General features: G+C 48.0%; 2 protein-coding genes across 2 annotated transcripts in view; both read left to right on the top strand.

The window, feature by feature from the left end:
• ap1g1 (adaptor related protein complex 1 subunit gamma 1) overlaps positions 1–18,278 on the top strand; it is a 142,045-nt gene that overhangs the window by 93,879 nt on the left and 29,888 nt on the right. The window lies entirely within an intron of this gene.
• crispld2 (cysteine-rich secretory protein LCCL domain containing 2) lies at positions 2,575–12,875 on the top strand (the record flags this gene model as incomplete). Its single annotated transcript, XM_083690865.1, has 14 exons — positions 2,575–2,829; positions 4,457–4,575; positions 5,341–5,473; positions 7,463–7,578; positions 8,069–8,169; positions 8,260–8,481; positions 8,594–8,654; positions 8,745–8,811; positions 8,928–9,058; positions 9,222–9,265; positions 9,378–9,450; positions 9,889–9,964; positions 11,609–11,739; positions 12,806–12,875. Coding segments are annotated over 14 exons (1,581 nt in total), but the record flags the coding sequence as incomplete, so codon positions are not given.

Below are 18,278 nucleotides of genomic sequence, written 5' to 3'. Positions count from 1 at the left end.
ATATTTAGTATTCTTCCATCCAAACTGTTCATTTAAAATCGTTGTCATATGTATATGCATGCACATGGTGTTATCTTCAAAAACTGTGTGGTTATTGGATGAATGATTGACCTCAGGATGAGCTTGGTATCTTTGGCTGGCAGTGGGAACATCGAGAGTGCCAAATGAAGCAGAGGGAATGAGGGAGTAAGAGATGGAGAGAGAGAGAGAGGGGGGGGGGGGGGGGAGTTTGCATGAGAGTGAGTGCTATCTAGATTTATTCACAAGCTACAAGCTAGTAAATCTCCATGTGGTCATATAATGAAACACTAAAACATTTCACTGCTGGCTTTCACGCCTCTTTCGCGCTGTAACATATGCAGCTGTTGACATGCTCCAGCTATGATCACACAGGCTACATTTCCTGCTTCTGTGCTGTAATGTGAATTTCATGTGTCAATTTCCTAGAGAGCAAAGCAGCAATAATGAAACAGGTATCCACTATACAGCTGTTTGCATCCAGCATGTGTTGGTGAGTTTGACTCTGGGGGCAGCGGAGGGCAGTCTCAGAGCCACCAGGTGAGACTCCCTGCACCAATGAGGTTTTCTGTTTATGTAGGCAGGCTGTCCTGTGTGGGCCTGCCTGCCCTGTCTGCCACTCCAGTATAACATTCATGAGAGTGATGAGAAAGGGCCATGAAGTAAAGGCTGGTGGAGGTTTGGTGTGAGGAGAGGGCACAGGGAGAGGGGCGTGGTGGGCCAGGCGGCAGGCTGGCTCTGTGACAGTGTGTTGACACAGACCCCAGACCTCAAGCCGCCTCTCTGGAGAGTGAGAGAGAGAGAGAGAGAGGGAGAAGGATTGAAGGATGGAGCGAGCAGGGAGCAGTATTATGACTGGATCCATTCTCCTTCTCTCCCTCTCCCTCTCTCTCTCTCTCTTTCTCTCCATCTCTCCATTCCTCTCTGCCATGCCCTCTCATGCAGGCTGATTTAGTAGTCGTGCTGTTTGTCTTCTCCTGGCCAGTGGGATGGGTGGTGGCTGTGGCTGGGAGCCTGGCTTGTGCTCTGTGTGCTGGGGTACCTGAGGCTGAGAGAGAGAGAGAGAGGGGGGACAGACTACCTCTCAGCCACACGTTGGTGCTCTCTGTCAGTAGAGAGTCCTTACAGTCTCCCTCCTCTCTCTCAGTGTCTTTCTGTTCATCTTTCACCCCTCTCTCTCTCTCTCATTCTCTCTCTTCACTCCTGGAATATTTTGGACGGTGATTTTGTCAGTCAGCCAGGAGAGGATCAGAGTGAGGCCAGGGAGATGATGATGATGGCGATGATGATGATGGCGATGATGAGTAGGAGTGTCTCAGTAAATTCGAGCTTGTGTGCAGAGGAGTGTTGAACCTGAGTGATTGCCTTGTCTCCTGTCCAATTATACATCACTTCAGAATCCAGCTCAGTAAAGGAGAATTAATAGGTTTAATAACGTATCTGCGGTCATGTTTACTGGTAGGTCATAATTCCAGAGGGGGCTCAGTCAGACAAAAAAGACAAATGAAGCAACTAATTAACAAAGTGAACTTCCATTGCCCATGAGTTGAGCGATCTGTAGAAGATTATAATTAGTCATTGTTATGGATCAGACAGGCTATCCCCTTGATAATAGCTGTATTATCATTGAACTGAAAGGGGCTTTTGTAGGATTTGGGCTAAGCCGAAGATGATCAGGTACAATGTGGTGATTAAACTCATGAGCTGTTGTCTGATTGCTGAAATCCTCCGAGACACAGGCAATCCTTTGATGTGCAGTAATACTGTTGCTTTAATTGCCTCAGCAGTGAAGGCTCCAGCACGGTGCAATGGTGTGGTTAATTGCTGCAGACAGCAGCCTGGCAGGGGATGGCATCTTCCTCACATTAGATCTTGTGCTTTTATTTAGCCAACTTCTTTTTCTCAAAGTGGTGAGACATCATGCAGTGCCTTGGCATCATTTCCCTGACTGATGTTTTGCAACCTGTGGTGATGCCATTGCCTCATGTCAAAGTTGAACACAATCTGCTAAATGGCTTTCCCTGCTCTAGTCTTGATGAATGTCTGAACGCTTCCTATATTTTTCATGTTAATAACGTTTTGCTACACTCTGTGTTATTTATTTGCCTTCATTCACTCCTCTTGGAAATACGAATGAGAGAGCGACAGTTATTCAGGGAGATGTTTGCTGTCCAGCGTTCGCTGCCAGAACTGTGTGTGTGTGTGTGTGTGTGTGTGTGTGTGTGTGTGTGTGTGTGTGTGTGTGTGTGAGTGAGTGTGTGTGTTTATGTGAGCATACGCCTCCTGCGTTAACTCAGTAAGCTGTCTGACCATGTGCTCTGGTCTGGACTCTGCCTTGTTGGTTCTTGAGTTCTGAGGCTCACAGAGTGTGTTTTCTCCCTCCCCACAGATCGTGTCTGCACTGCCGCTGAAGAGCTCAGCTCACACAAGGCTGCCCACTGTAGTCTGCCCCGCCCCAGCGCCCTACACACACCCAGACACCCAGAAGAGACCCAGAGGCTGGAGATGACCACCACCTCTGCTGCCATGCCCAGGCCCAGGCCCATGCCCTGGCTCTCCGCCCTCACCCTCTCCCTCACCCTCCTGCTCCTCTCTGCCAGGGACGGGGCCGCCCTCACGCTGCCCGACTCCAAGGAGCTGCGCCAACTGCTGAGTCGGTACCAGGATGAGGCGGACCAGAACAGCACCAGCAATGCCGCAGGCACTAGGACCCGGAGGGCCATCCAGTGGGTGGACCGGGAGGAGATCCTCCAGCTCCATAACAAGCTGAGGGGAGGAGTCTACCCTACAGCCTCCAACATGGAGTACATGGTGAGACACGCCCCCTCACTCCCCCTCCGTCTCTATCACCACTGACCGCTCACAACTGTCGACTCACTGTTCACACCGCTGGAGAGAACCAGGCAAACGTCCATCTCTGTAACGCACGTTAGGACGAGAACAAGGCCTAATGTTTATTATTCCAATGTGTCAGCAACATGGTGTCTTAAATGGAGGTGGTGGAGTTTATGGGCCACTGTTTGATGCTCCGCCATAATGAGAGGGTGTTGGTTTTACCACAACAATCTCCTCTCTCTCTCTCTCTCTCTCTCTCTCTCTCTCTCTCTCTCTCTCTCTCTCCTCCTGGAAAAGATGAAGTCATGGTGTAGAGTTGTTACCAGCCTGCTGAGACAGTCTTTTACAGGGCAGGCCCCCACATAATGGCCCTGACTCTGCACTACCTGCTGGGAGCCAGACGCAGGAGAGAGAGGGGGAGAGCGGTGTGGGGGGGGGGGGGGGGGGGTGAGTGAGGTCAGGGTGGGCCAAGGAGGACAGAGCGAAGGAGGGAGGCCAGCAAGGCCAAGAGAGGAGAAATAGAGCGTTTCATGGAAGATGGAGATGGATTGAGTGGGCAAGAGAGAGACAGATTTATGGAAAACCATTGTTTGCAGAGAGCACTGGTTGTTATTGAGAGGGACAGTGTTTATGGAATGTTGTGATTGGGTAAAAGGGTGCACGGTGGTTTATATAGTTTGGATGGACCGACTCTGGGGATTGTGGTTAACGTAGTACAGATGTAGTACTGATGTTATGGTTGTCTGTGTGACTGCAGTGTGGTCGGTAGAGGAGAGGAAGGAGCCTAAAGTCCCCTTCTGCCCTACTCTCTGCCAGGCCGCGGAGCATAAGCCAGCATCTGAGGAGTGTGTGTGTGTGTGTGTGTGTTTGTGTATTTATATATATATATATATATATATATATGTTTGTGTTTGTGTATTTATATATATGTGTGTGTGTGTGTGTGTGCAGTGACCACCGAAAGCCTGGAAATGTACTGAGCAGACACACTGTGAGGAGCCACACTGTACAGGTCTCGCGCCCCCCCTCCCCAGCCCCAGACCCCCCCCCCCATCCCTCGGTGGTGAGAGTTCATTCTCGTTTCCACAGGTAGAGAGAAACCCGCTCAGGAAATGTGCCTAATTCAGCTGTGATTGCTGGGGATTTGTAGTGGAGCTGGGCCAGGCGCTGCTCCACTCAGATGTCCCGGGCTAAAGTTAATGTTTTACTTGTATCCAGCTCAATGTCAGCTCCCAGGGAAGGGAGAGGGGGAGGAGAGGCCTGAAAAGGTAGCGGTGTGAGGTAGCGAGCTGTGATGAGACAGGGCTGGCATTATGACTGAGGAGAATCTAGCTACCCGGTGGCCTGTTATTAGCGGTGTTGATATTAGCTGTGTTGACGACAGGTCAATGTTGTCAGTGTTGTTGTTGAAGGGGTGTGTTAATATCTCTTCCAGTGGTCTCTGTTCCAGAATTGTAGTCCCTGTGTTGTCATGGATGTTGTGTTGATCGGAGTGTGTTCTCTCTCTGTGTGTGTGTGTGTGTGTGTGTGTGTGTGTGTGTGTGTGTGTGTGTGTGTGTGTGTGTGTGTGTGTGTGTGTGTGTGTGTGTGTGTCTCTCTCCAGGTGTGGGATGATGAGTTGGAGCGCTCTTCCACTCACTGGGCTGAGCAGTGCCAGTGGGAACACGGGCCTCAGGACCTGCTCATGTCCATCGGTCAGAACCTGGCTGTCCACTGGGGCAGGTAAGACAATGTCACACACACACACACACTCTTGATACGCGTGTCTGAGTTGAGTATGTGTGTTTGTCTATGTCTAGAGATGAGAGTGAGAGTGTCCTGTAAGCTGTGACAATGTTGTGTTGTGTGCAAGTTTGAAAGTATGTGCTTAGACTGTGTATGTGTGTGTGTGTGTGTGTGTGTGTGTGTGTGTGTGTGTGTGTGTGAGTGCTGCAGGCTGACAGTAGGGCTCTTTGTGTATGACAGCGGCCGGCTCTCTTAGCAGGTGCCCTTCCAGGAATCCACTCTCGTTCTCACAGCCCCCCTCCTCCTCTCTCCCTCTCTCCCTCTCTCCCTCTCTTTCTCTCTTCTGATGCCAGCACCGACGCGGCCTGTTTTTTCTCCCTCTCTTCTGCCTCAGCACTTTTCAATACCGTAAAAAGAGATGTTTACAATAAAGGGTTATAATTGATTCGTCAGGCAGTGGAGCTTTACTGGTGAGCGGTGTTTAGTTTTAGCAAAAAAAAAATGTGTATCGTGGCTCGAGTTTCCCAGTGTTGGTGGGGAACAGACTGTGGGTCTGTCTGCTGGGTCAGAACCAGGCTAATCAGTAGAGGCCCGGGGGGGGGGGGGCTGATGCAGTGCTTCTCAAGCCCAGCCAAAGCACCTGGCGGCCCCCTCAGAAGCTCCCCATGTGCCCCTGGGCTGGCAGCTGGATGACTCAGTGTATGAGTTCTCTGTGGCTGCTGAGGCTGATGCTGCCACTGTGTCTGTCTGCTCTGCCCTCAGGTACCGCTCCCCTGCCTACCATGTCCAGGCCTGGTATGACGAAGTGAAGGACTACACCTACCCCTACCCCCAAGAGTGCAACCCTTGGTGTCCCGACCGCTGCTCTGGGCCCATGTGCACCCACTACACCCAGGTGAGTCACAGCAGAGAGGGGTAGTTGACAGAGGGAGGGGGCAGGAACAGGCTGGTACACAAACACTGGATCAGAGCAAGTCTGATGTTGGAACTGCACAAGCCTGAGTTCAGAAAATGAATAGCGTCCTCAACAGTTCCTCAGGTAAAAAGCAGGACCCATTTGTCTACCATGCCCTCTGTGGATCTAATTTGACCTTAGATGGTTTCCCTTTAAAAAAAAAAAGTTCCCTTTGAACTAATATCGTTTATCTCTGTGTGTGAGTTTACGATCATATGGTTTCTCTTCACTCCACCTTCAGTCTCCATTATAGAGCATATGTGACCGTAAGTGATGCTGCAGTCTATGCAGACCCAGCTTAAAAACAACATGTGGCACGCAGCTTTCTCAGTTGGTGTCCATTATCTAACAGTGGGAGTAGCTGGAGCAGTGTGGTGATCATAGGACCACATGGACACACACTGATGTTGAGACAGGGGAGGGGAGGGGAGGGATGGAGAGGCCCTGTACACAGAGGCACGGCTTTAGAACCGTGGAAACAGAGGGGGAGAGAGAGGGGGAGAGAGGAATAAACAAAGAAAGAGAGATAGGGGGGACAGGGAGGGGGAAACCCACAGAGAGAGGGACAGAGAGGGAAGAGAGGAGGACAGAGAGATAAACAGAGAAAGAGAAGACGGGGACAAGGATCAACAAAGAAAGAGAGATAGAGGGACAGGGAGAGGGAAACAGAGGGAAAGAGGCAGAGAGCAGAGGGACAGAGATGGAGAGAAGAGGACAGAGAGGGGGGAACTGGCACTTTTGTTCGCACTGAAACCAGGTCACTAGCATCTGGAAGCCGTTCCCTGACACGCCAATCAGTTTATTGTGACCTGGATTCCTTTGAAGAGGCAGGAATGCAAGGAACAATGCCAAGGGTTGTTTTGGTCTTTCATTTCCTAGGAATGCTAGCTAGCGTAGTTGGGGTCCCGTCCCCATCCCTACTCCCTGCCTCTCTCTGATAGGCCAGTCCCTCTGTCCGTCACAGTATCTAGGGATGACACAGAGCTTGCAACACTATCTCCAGCTCCCATCAGATCTCTGGCTCTGTAGCACTGTGGTCGTCTCTGCTCAGTCACTGTCTCAACATCAATACTGCTGGTGGCCTGTCCCCTCACTGGCCCAGGAAAGGGAAGCACATTCTTGCAAGAGAGAGAGAGAGAGAGAGAGTGAGTGACAGAGTCAGGAATAGCGCTAGAAAGAGTGGTAGGAGGAGACTCACGGAATAATTTTTATTGTGAGAGAAAGTAAGCCTTGCCTATACGTCTGGGGAACCACCGCCAGGTTCTCAGAGTGGTGCCGTGGCTTTACGTTTTACAACTTCCTCATATCGACAGAGGAAGCAGTCATATCCCAGAGTTCTCTTTGTTCGCTCCGACCGACCGACCGGCCGGCTGAATCATTTATTTATATTTCTAAACGGGATCATGAGAATGATCACAGAATGGGACAGGAAACTAAACGGCGGTCACACTCCAGGGCCATCTCCTTCCTCTGACTGGCACCCAATGAAAGAGCAGCCTCTTCTCCTGGCCCCCGCGGCCCCCGCGGCCCCATCAATCTGCCCTCGACACCCCAGCATGGGAGAGACACTTCCTGCAGCAAGACTGACAGATCTATGAGGGATGGAGAGAAAGAGTGGGTGAAAGAGAAGAGGGGTGGGAGGGGGGGGGGGGGTTCTGGTCCACAGTCACTTGGAGCTTCCTACCTCTGTGTGTGTGTGTGTCTGAGACACTCACCTCTCAGACTTGCATAACCACCCACGACTCTCGCCGAGCTCCAGTTCAATTCAACGCCTAAGACGAATGCGTTATATATACAGTGCTGTGAAGCTGAACCAGTGGAGATGGATGATAGATAAGTTAAGAATGTTGAATGTCTTTGTGTGTGTATATCAGTGTCTCTGTGTTTGTACACCAGCTCTAATGGATGAATTCTCTTACTTACTTGCAGCTGGTCTGGGCCACCACTAGTCGGGTGGGCTGTGCAGTGCACGTGTGTCCCAGGATGAATGTATGGGGGGAGGTCTGGGAGAATGCTGTTTACCTCGTGTGCAACTACTCCCCCAAGTAAGACCAGCGCTCTCAACATCTTTTTTTTGTCTCTAGTGTCGAGTTTTATTGATTGATTCTCCTTCCCCCTACATGGTACACAATGTGTGCCTAACACCAAACACTAGCGAGGGAACACAGGGGAATTGGTCTGTGTAATGTTACTGTGTCCGTGTTGTACTGTTGAAGTATCTGTCTAAGAAGCATGTCATGACACAACGAGACCATGAACAAATTCCTACCAGAGGTTGAAACAGAAAAAGAATGAAGGAAAGCGGAAAGAAAAACAGGGCCTGACCAGACTCTTGTGTTCCAGACAGCTTCTAATGATTTAATTGCCAGAGGGACAGAGGGGAGTGTTTTCATTAGCTTGCTGGGCTCTCGACTTTTAAGAGTGTGTGTGATAATGTGCAAAGAGAGCTGGAATAATTGCGAGACCAGGTGCCCAGTGAGACACTAATTTCCACCGAGTCATCCCACTGTGCATGACCGCTGTGCTCCTCTCCAGGGGAAACTGGATCGGAGAGGCCCCTTACCAACATGGCCGCCCCTGCTCCCAGTGCCCGCCCAGCTATGGAGGAGGCTGCAGGGACAACCTCTGCTACAAGGGTGAGCAGACCTTCATGGTTTTTTGTGTGTGTGTGTGTGTGTGTGTGTACTTACTGTAGTCTCATCATGCCCTTCTCTCTTGTTCTCCAGGAGACTCTCAGCGGTCAGAGACAGAGGACATGAACGAGGTGGAGAAGCCCCAGATTCCCATGCCACCCCGGACCACCACCGCCAAACCTGCCCCCAAACCCAAACCCAAGCCCGCTGCTCCCAAGAAGCCCGCCACCAAGCCTTCCACTCCAAAACCCTCCAGTCCCAAACCTTCCCGTCCCAAGCCCGCCTCTCCCAAGCCCACAGGCAGCACCTTCCTGAGTAGGTTCAGGAATGCATGGGGAATGGACTGATTTGGGGTGAAATATCACCAAGATCACTGCCTGATCTTGTTAGGTGATTTGATTTTGGTTGTTTTTTGTGTGTCTTGCAGCTCAGAACATCAAGTGTGAAACTAGAATGCGAGACAAGTGCAAGGGGTCCACCTGCAACAGGTCAGTGTGTGTTTTCTCCATTCTTATTGACATCACATTCAGTTCCCACGGCCCAGCGCCCACTCACTCGGTCTCCATGTCTCTCTACAGATATAACTGTCCTGCCAACTGCCTGAACAAGAAGGGGAAAGTGTGGGGGACGCTCTTTTACGATGTGGTGAGTTATTGATATTGATATCCAACATTTCTAAACAAGACACTCTGCATTCACACAATGGTGGTTGTGATTATGATGGTTATGGGTTTTAATGGCTCTTTCTCTATTGTTTTTAGCAATCTAGTATCTGCCGTGCTGCTTTGCACTATGGCGTCATCGATAACAATGGTGGTGTGGTTGACACTGGAAGGAAAGACAAACTACCATTCTTCATCAAGGCCACAAAGAACGGCGTTGAGTCATTCAGGTTGATATTTTCTGTTCCTCCTCATGACTTCTCCAGTTAACCTCACCCAGTTCTTCAAATGCTCTATGCTGCAACGTTGTACTCTCCCTTGATTTGGCCATATCCTGAGAAGTTTCAGATTTCCTGTACGATTTCCTAATTCTTCATTTTGATCCCTTCACAGCAAATTCAAACCTGGCAATGCCTTTGTGGTGGCCAAAGTGGAAAGTAAGTCAAACCGTGTTTATTCAGAATAATGACAGCATGTAACAATTTGATGTGTCTTTCTACCTGATGTCTTGTACAGATGTTTATGACGTGTTTCTCCTCTCCACCCTAGGACTGTCTGTAGACTGCTATGCCACCGTCGCTGAGATCTGCTCCTTCAAGAAACCTTCCTCCAACTGCCCAAGGTGCCTAACCCCCCCCCACCATGCTCACATACTCCACAGGCACAAATGACTTGTAAATGAAGAGTTTTGCTTTGTAAGCACAACAGTGTCAAATGAAAGTCAGCTTCTTCTGAGCCAAATGTGTAAACCTCAATTACTGTACCAAACCACTGGAATCTCTTAAACATGCAGAGTCTGATCGAATGAGGAAACGCCCCAATCTTCCCTTTGACACAGAGCAGTTAAACCGGAAATGTTCTCATGTTGATAATATTACATGGTATTAACTATACTCATGATTTATGATGGATTGCATAGATGACAGCCAACATCCCGTATGAGGACAGTGATGAATCGCAGTGATGTTTCAACATTGTCTATTGTCTTATAAATTAATGACTAAGTTCTGGATCTCCATTGTATTTCACCATTCTAATGAATTCTCGATGTGTTCCTCAGAATGTTCTGTCCAGCCAACTGCAAGAACGAGCCTTCCTACTGGGCCCCTGTGGTTGGAAACAACATCTACACAGAGGTTAGTACTGTTGCTGTACTTACAGTAGTCCTCACTGGGTAAACTGTACAGAACACGACCCTAACATGGACGTCCTCAGTGACCAACGACCACATGTGCTCCGAGGCTGAGAGGTCAGTCTGGTGGAGGTCAGCCCCCCCCCCCCCCCCCCCCCCCCTCCAGTGGGCCAGCACTGCTCAGACAGACAGACCTCAGTGTGTCATCTCCCTCCCTGCAGAGCGCTACTGTAGCTATCTGGAACTGTGACCTGATTTATGTTGGACAGCAGAATAGTGCGGTTTTAGCCCCGTGGAGCACTTTAAGAGAGCGTGCAGTTTTTGTGGTGTGAGGCGACCACGAGCAGCCTCTGAACAAAAGTGGGAACACTGTTAAAGAATGGGAGAGCTGGTAAAGCAGGCAGGCCCATGGTCACCAGTAATGTGTCTCCCAGTGCTGGGCCTGACCACACCACACACAGCTGCTGGGGCTGCTTGGCCTTGGCTGACTCAGACCTGGCCCAGTGGTGGCGTGCCTGAGGCCTGAGACAAGGGCCCTGGGGCTTGGGGCTGTGGCAGAGGGAGAAGGCCTCAGGACCAGCCCAGGAGACACCAGACACTCAACACTCTCAGTCACTTCATGTCTAACTGTCAAAGACCTCTCACCTAACCAACGTCCTTCTAAAAATCACCTCAGGGTTAATAGAAAATGCGAGGGACGTACTTAAGTTGACATGAGAGTGTAGCGGATAAAAGCAGTGAAGAAATAATTGCGGTCCCTTGCGGCCCATTTTTGGAGTTGTTGTAAATTGGCGCAGTGACATGAAGTTGATGTTTTAATAGTTCTTGCCTTGGATGAACCTGTTGACTTGGATTTTTTCAAGAGCCATTTCACTTAGATGTAGTCCAACTGGCCCATAAACCAGTTTCTCACAGATCTCCAACAGACTGTAGCTAAAGAATCGTGTTGTTCAGAGATGATGTAACACACACACACACACACACACACACACACTTATACTGTAGACTAGCATTAGCAGGCAGCATACCATACTCCTTCAGTGGAGTGATATGCCATAAGTACCCAGACACCAGACCTCCACCAGACGTAGGAAGCCTGTAGTGTACTAAGTTGGATGAAGTCCAAGCAGCAGAGACAGGCACAGCTCCAGTGTTTTGAGTAGGGTTGGGTGCAGAGGGAATGTGGCCTGGGTTAGGCTAGACATAGAGAGATGAATGAGCCTTCCAGCCTGGTGATAAGGACCCAGGGTCTGACACACTCTGGAGCCAGGCTCAGGGCCTCAGACTAGGTGGGACAGCTCCCACCATTCCCTGGCCCCAGCCTGTGTGGAGGACATGGCTCTCTACTGCTGCTGCCTGTCATTTGTTTATCCAGAGAGTGGCAGGCTTTTACATCCTGATAGGTGATGTGCTTGGGTCCCCCCTTGATGATGTCATGTATACAGTATGTACAGTATTTTCGTTGGGACCCGGGACAAAGAAGTCATGTAAAATGAGACTGGGACATTGTAAAGGCTTATAAAGTCTGTATGCACTGTATGCGTAAGCCCAACACGGTACCTAATTGTACATACAGTACATTACTAATAGTGTACAGTCGAGTATCATGTAATAACCCCTGCTTGCCCTCCTCTCCCCTGTCCCCCAGAGCTCCAGTATCTGCAGAGCAGCCATCCACGCCGGGGTGATCAAGGCGGGCGGAGGTTACGTGGACGTGCTGCCGCTGGACAAGAAGAAGAGCTATTTGGGAGTCCTGAAGAACGGCATCCAGTCAGAAAGGTGCCCTGCTCTACCCTACTCTTTCCTCATACTCCACCTCCCCCTGCATCCCCCCTCATCCCCTCCTCATTCCCTCCTCATCCACCCCTCACCTGTCAGGCAGTAGCCAGGCCCAGTGGTCTAAGGCTCAGGCACGGAAGCCCTTAAGGCCAAGTCCATGTTTGGCACGTAGGGGTGTAAGAGTAATGGTGTGGTTTCAGCGTGCGGATGGCCCACACATGGACTCTTTGCTTACTTTAGCCCCAGCGTCCAATGGAGTGTGCAAAGTGCTGCATGGCCAAAATCAGCTGAGCTGGAGTACTGTGAAATCTAATGCTGAAATCACAAGGCCTCATCGCCTTAACCTTGAGTATGAGTGAGGATTGGGGCCTTCCAACAGTAACAGGACACAGCGAGAGCTGTAGAGGACAACCAGGGGTAAAACCCTGCAGCCTCTGGTGTGACATACTGACCTTAGCGGTGGGCACTGTCAAAGCGATGACATGCTCAGGAAGTTTGGGGGGGTAGTGGGCAGCAGGCAGCGGGCAGCGTGGACTGCCTTTATTAAGGAGGAAATAATCACAGCCTATCCAGTTACACGTGGATGGAAAAGCTGTCGGTGGCTGACTCAGTGGTTCCCTAGGCAGATAATTACAGCCAGCGTGATGTGATGCCAATGGGACTGGCCTCATCCTGACATTACTGAGCATGGCAGGCCTTCAAGGCCTCTCCACTAATGAATTAATAACAAAGCCATCAAGCCCAGCACAATAGCCCATAGTGGTTGCTGGAAAGGTCAGTCGATTGCTGCGGCATGGGGCAACAAGGAGCCAGTGTTTGACTCATGTTTCCGGATACGTCCACTGTGATTCCCCTACTCTAACTGTACCAATACTCTAGTATTACTACTGGCAACTGGTAGTTACTGGCATCCACTCCCACACAGGGCTGCATTGAATTGGAGCCACAAGCTAACAATGAAGAGAATTGGTCCACAGAATAATGTAATTGACTTGACAGCAGTATGGTTTGTGTTGTTTTTATGTGAATGCACCATCTAACTGTCTCTCTTGTCTATGTCCTTCAGTAAGAGCAATACAGAAGGAGGCTCATTCCGTCTCTTCGCTGTGAGAGAGTGAATCAGCGCCGGGATCGCAGGGCCTCCCACCCACTAGTCCAGGGACTAATGGGGTCCCCCATCAGCTCTTCAAGGGCAGGAAGTGCCCACAGGTTCGATGCCATTGTAACACATCTGTCTCTGTCCTCCGCCCTGGGAGGAAGCAGGACTTCCCATTGGACCAACAGACACTTCTCCCTCTTAGCTAATAAACAGTAGCCCGCTACTAAACATCATCACAATGGACTCTTTTGTGTCCCTCACCTTTAAACTCCAGATGTGGATATTTTTGTAAGGATATACAAGCAATAAATGCAAAATGTTATATCAAAGACGAATACAACAGCTGGTGCTGGATGTATGCGTCTTGACATGTAGTTAGGTTTCAAATCGAATATGTCATATTTTCTAGAAATTCTTATGTTTATATTTTATGTTCATATTACAAAGTCAAATCATTGGTCTCCATACACAGGAATGTATATTGATCTAATTGTATTTAATCATTCTGTACAGATTTAATCTTTTGTAATTTTTCTAAATGGGCTTTTATTGACAGTTTTCTATGTTCTAATAATGTGTATTTTGTAGGTTGTCTCTGCTTCTCTGGCCTTTCTATGCTTAGCTACATACCTTTGCTGAAGGAGAGGATAGGCCACAGTACTTAGAGTTAGAAGAGGATCTGTGTCGACCCGTTTGGAGCTCACAGTGGACAGGCAGACAGAGGCAGACAGACAGAGAGACAGACGGGTTGCGTAGGAAGGGGAAGAGGGGAGGAGAGGAAGGCATACCTCCAAAGAAAAGAAGCCTTTCCTGAATAAAGCCGGTACGCCTTCCAGTGTCAATAATGTGCAGACGATCTAGTAAAGGTGCAAAAACATTCGAACAATGTTCTCTCCTCTGTATGCTGAGAGGCAACGGGTGCATACGTGGGCAGGGCCTTCAAAATGGCGGCAAATCTGGACCCATCCAAGGATCACAGATGAACAATATTTTTGTTTTGATTTCCACGATGTGTCTGTATATATTGTTGCTCGCTGCGTTACTGCCCACTTCCTCTCGTGAAGTCATGTGTTTGATTGGATGAGCTAAATCATCTATTCTAGGTTAAAGTTAACCCCACCTAAGACAGTTGAATGTGTAAATGTCCTTAGTTGGTTGGGCATGGACGCCGAGGGTCATATGTAGTGCGGTGTGAGAAGTGTTTGTGCCAAGGGTTCCCATCAGCAGCTTAGCTTCAGTTACAGTTCATGCACTTGGGAATGATTTGTAAAATACACAGTGCATGCAGAACACGGATCCGTTTAAACCACTCATCCAGAGGGATGTAATAAAAAGTTACTTATCCAGAAGGCACGCAGAGGGCGAAATTCAGCTGGGGAGTCTCCTTTTAACGGCTGACGGCTTTTGTTTTCTGACTTGATAGTCGTGCGAGGAAGATAGAAACACGTAAATGCTGGATGTTCTGGGTTTTAGAAAGGAGCTCTAAGTGTCCTTCAATCACTATGCAGGACAGCAGCGCGGTCATCATCAGTGCAGCCCTCTTCTTTCTCATCTCTCTCTCTCATCTCTCTCTCTTTCTCTCTTTCTGGGTTTATGTTTCATCTTTCTTTCTTACGTTTAGGCTACCTCACTCGTCTTCTCTGCGCTAGGTTTGTAGTATGTGGGAAATCTTAAGGGAAATCTATAAATGGTTTGTACAGCTATGACAATTGTGTGTAAATACTTTGATTTGTGTTTTTTCTGAATTGTACTGTCCTGTATGTTGTAAAAGTATCATGGATATGTGTGATGTTTCTATTTGTTTTGCTTGTTTGTCTTGTTTCTATGGTTTTTATACAGGCATTGGATGGGTTTTGTATTTTTTGCACAATTTGAAAGTAAATAAAGTATGAAATATGGCAGTATGTTTGGGGTCATTGTCTTACTGTCCAATGAATTTGGAGACATTTGCATGTACTCGGGCAGATAAAATGTTTTCTGTACACTTCAGAATACAGCTGTCAGCAGTAACATCATCAATTTAAACAAATCAAGTTAGCCAGTTCTTGTGCCAGCTATACATGCCCAAACCATAGCACGTCCTCCACCATGTTTTACAGATGAGGTGGTATACTGTAAATCTCAGGCAGATCCTTTTTTCTCCAAACTTTCCTCTTGCAATCACTCTGGTATATGATAATATTTGTCTCTTCTGTCCACAGAACAGTTTTCCAGACCTCTGGACCATCCTCTTGGAGTATAACTAGTGGTTTGCACCATGCAGTGAAGCCTCTGTAGTTCAGCTGGTGACGTATTTTGTGGCTAATAGTAATCTGACACATTCACGCGTACTTCCTGGAGAGTGTTCCTGATCTGTGGGACAGTTGTTTTGTGTTTTTTCTTAATTATGGTGAGCATTCTTTGGTCATCCGCTGTAGAAGTCTTCCTTGGCCTAACAGCCCATATGCGATTGCTGAGCTCACCAGTGCTTTCTTTCTTTTTAAATGATGTTACAAACTGTTGATTTTGGTAAGTCTAAGGTTTTGGCTGTGTTTTTGATTGATTTTTCTGATATTTCAGCCTCATAATGGCTCCCTTGACTTTCATTGACATCTCTTTGGTCCTCATGTTAACAGACACCAATATCAGATTCCAAAGGCAAATGCAAAGCTTAGAATCAAGACTAGACATTGACAGCTCTCTTATACCTGCACAAATGATGTGACGGAACACACCTGACTAACAAGAAACACCTGTCAAGCCAATTTTCCAATACTTTTGATGCCCTGATATAAGGGGACTATGTATAAAACAGATGTAATTTCTAAATGGTGAAACCAATCTGAAAAAAGATCTTTAACCTCATGGTAAATGTTAGATTTCAAATCCAAACTGTTGGAGTATTGAGCTAAAAGAACACAAAATGCTCCCTTTTTCCAATACTTATGGAGGGCACTGTATTCTGGGCATAGTAGTCTCTGACACATTCAAGCCTACCTCCTAGAGAGTGTTCCTGATCTGTGGAACAGTTGTTTTGGGTTTTTTCTTAATTATGATGAGAATTATTCACTCATCCACTGTAGAAGTCCTCCTTGACCTACCAGCCAATTTGTGATTGCTGAGGTCACTAGTGCTTTTCTTTCTTTTTAATAATGTTCCAAACTGTTGATTTTGGCAAGCCTAAGGTTTTGGCTATGTTTCAGATTGTTCAGCCTAATAATGGCTTCCTTGACGTCTCTTTCATTCATTGACGTCTCTTTGATCCTCATGTTGGCAGACTCCAAAGGCAAACTCAAAGCCTAGATTCAATACTAAAAATACTAGCTCTTTTGTGCCTGCACAAATGATGTGACAGAACACACCCAATTTACCAGAAATACCTGTCAAGGCAATTACTTTTGGTGCCCTGAAATAGGGGGACTATGTATAAAAAGTGTTGTCATTTCTAAATGGTGAAACCAACACACAAATACCATCAAATCCCATTACTTATACTGAATTCCTCTATACTGGGGCACATTACTTAGATCAAGATTTAGGGCCCCACGCTATAGAAATACGACTGAACAACAAGAACAAGAACAAGAACAACAACTACAACAACTATTGTAACTATTACTACTACTACTATTACTAAGTAAAGCAACACATACTCTGTCAGAGCACATGGTCCCACCGCAGGTTTGAGTGGAGTAGTCATATGACTAGAGAGGTATGCTGAGTTGAGGTCCAACAGCATGCATGAATGAAATGGAGACCCAGGCCACCCAGGCTATACCCAGACTCAGTCCATTACCTTTGGACCAACTTTACTGACCACAGACACGATGTGGACTGGCCTTGCTCTGCCTGGTGGGTAGAGACATGCAGGAATGGGGTGGAACAGATTCCCAATGAAGTGTAAACAATCGCGTATCCTCAGGAAACACAGTGGAGGTATGCTGCTGATAGGGCTGCCCATTTTCTAGAACACTGGGATTGAATGATTCAAGCATGCACCTCTTTGGCGTTAATTAATACGACAGCAGATTATTCTGATTTATCACAGTTTCTTATCTTATCTTATTCTTCTATTTGGTTTGACTTTCCACACTCATTCATTCCTTTCTTAGAATGATCAGTCAAATTGAGGCCCGGATTGGAAATAAGGACTCACAGCTGTCCTGTATCATTCAAAGGATATCCAAGTTGGAGTGTGACTCACAGTACAGTACAGAGAAAGGGCTTAGTACATGTGTATGTGATATTACTTCAGGATTACATTCTCAAACAGCCCATCCCACCTGTTCTGGGCAACAACATGATACCAGAGAAGCCTCTTACACATAATATCATGTTTATTACACATATTAGCATCTTGCATTATGACATTATTACTGCAAGAAACACCACCTTCCTATTTGGAAGCGGTATACAGTAGAGTAGTATATGTCAGAAATAGATGTTGAGCTAGGCCTCATGCTGACTGTGGAGAGACATCTGACAGACAAGCATCCCAGATAAATACTGTGGAGAGGCTGTCTAATCCCCGGCCTGGCTGGCATACTGAGAGAGAGAGAGAGAGAAAGAGAGAGAGAGAAAGGGCAAAGAGAAAGAGAGAGAGAGGGCAAAGAGAAAGAGAGAGATCTGAGAGAAGGCCTCTAAGCAGCAGTAACTCACTCTCTGTATCTACTCAGAGGCTTTTATGAGATGCAGACGCTGGGTCTTTGACTGGCTGCCATGCTGGGGTTGGGATCTCTTCTAAGGCCCAGGCTGGAGAAAGGCCCTGCTGATATACAGCTGTGTAGGCCTGCTTGATGACTGCTTTACTCCCAGTTAGGACAGAGATGAAGTGTGGCACTCACCCTTTACTGATCCCTAAAGTGCAGACAGCGAGAGAGGACCGAATGTTGTTAGGGTTCATTCCAGGAACAGTTTGCTCCTGAAGCACAGCAGTTGGCATCAAGATCAGGCTTTTCTACTGACGTACTTGGCATTTATCACATCAGATGGAAATTCGATGTCACACGAATACACGTTTTAATATCCTGAGTGCATTGTTGAATCCGAATCTTTGATGGGTGTTGATGGGTCTGTCTAATCTCTAGACTAGTAGTATCGGAGCAGATGGTCCTCAGACTCTCCAATGGAGCAGCCAGCTGCTTCTCTCCCTGCTCCTGCTTCAGATTACCTGGCGTCATGCAGAGTCGGTTGGTTTGTTTATAAAGCCCAGGTGTGTGACCCAGTATGTTGAGGTCCTGTCTCACCCTGGCCTGGGGCTGGGCTGGGCTTGGCTGGGTTGGGGAACGGGACCGTGTTGGGGCTTACACCTCATGTTCACTCATGCTGTGGGAAATCAGCAAAGGATGGGAAACGAATAGCCTTCCGTAGTCTTGTAACCCAGCCGCTAACGCTCCGCAACAAACAGCAGGGCCTTTGGAGAGGAACATGCTGCCTCAGCACCTCTGCCCCACCCAGCAGC

This window comes from Argentina silus, assembly GCF_951799395.1.
Source record: "Argentina silus genome assembly, chromosome: 19".
In the NCBI taxonomy this organism is placed as follows: Eukaryota; Metazoa; Chordata; class Actinopteri; order Argentiniformes; family Argentinidae; genus Argentina; species Argentina silus.
This window is presented reverse-complemented; position numbering and strand designations above follow the sequence as displayed.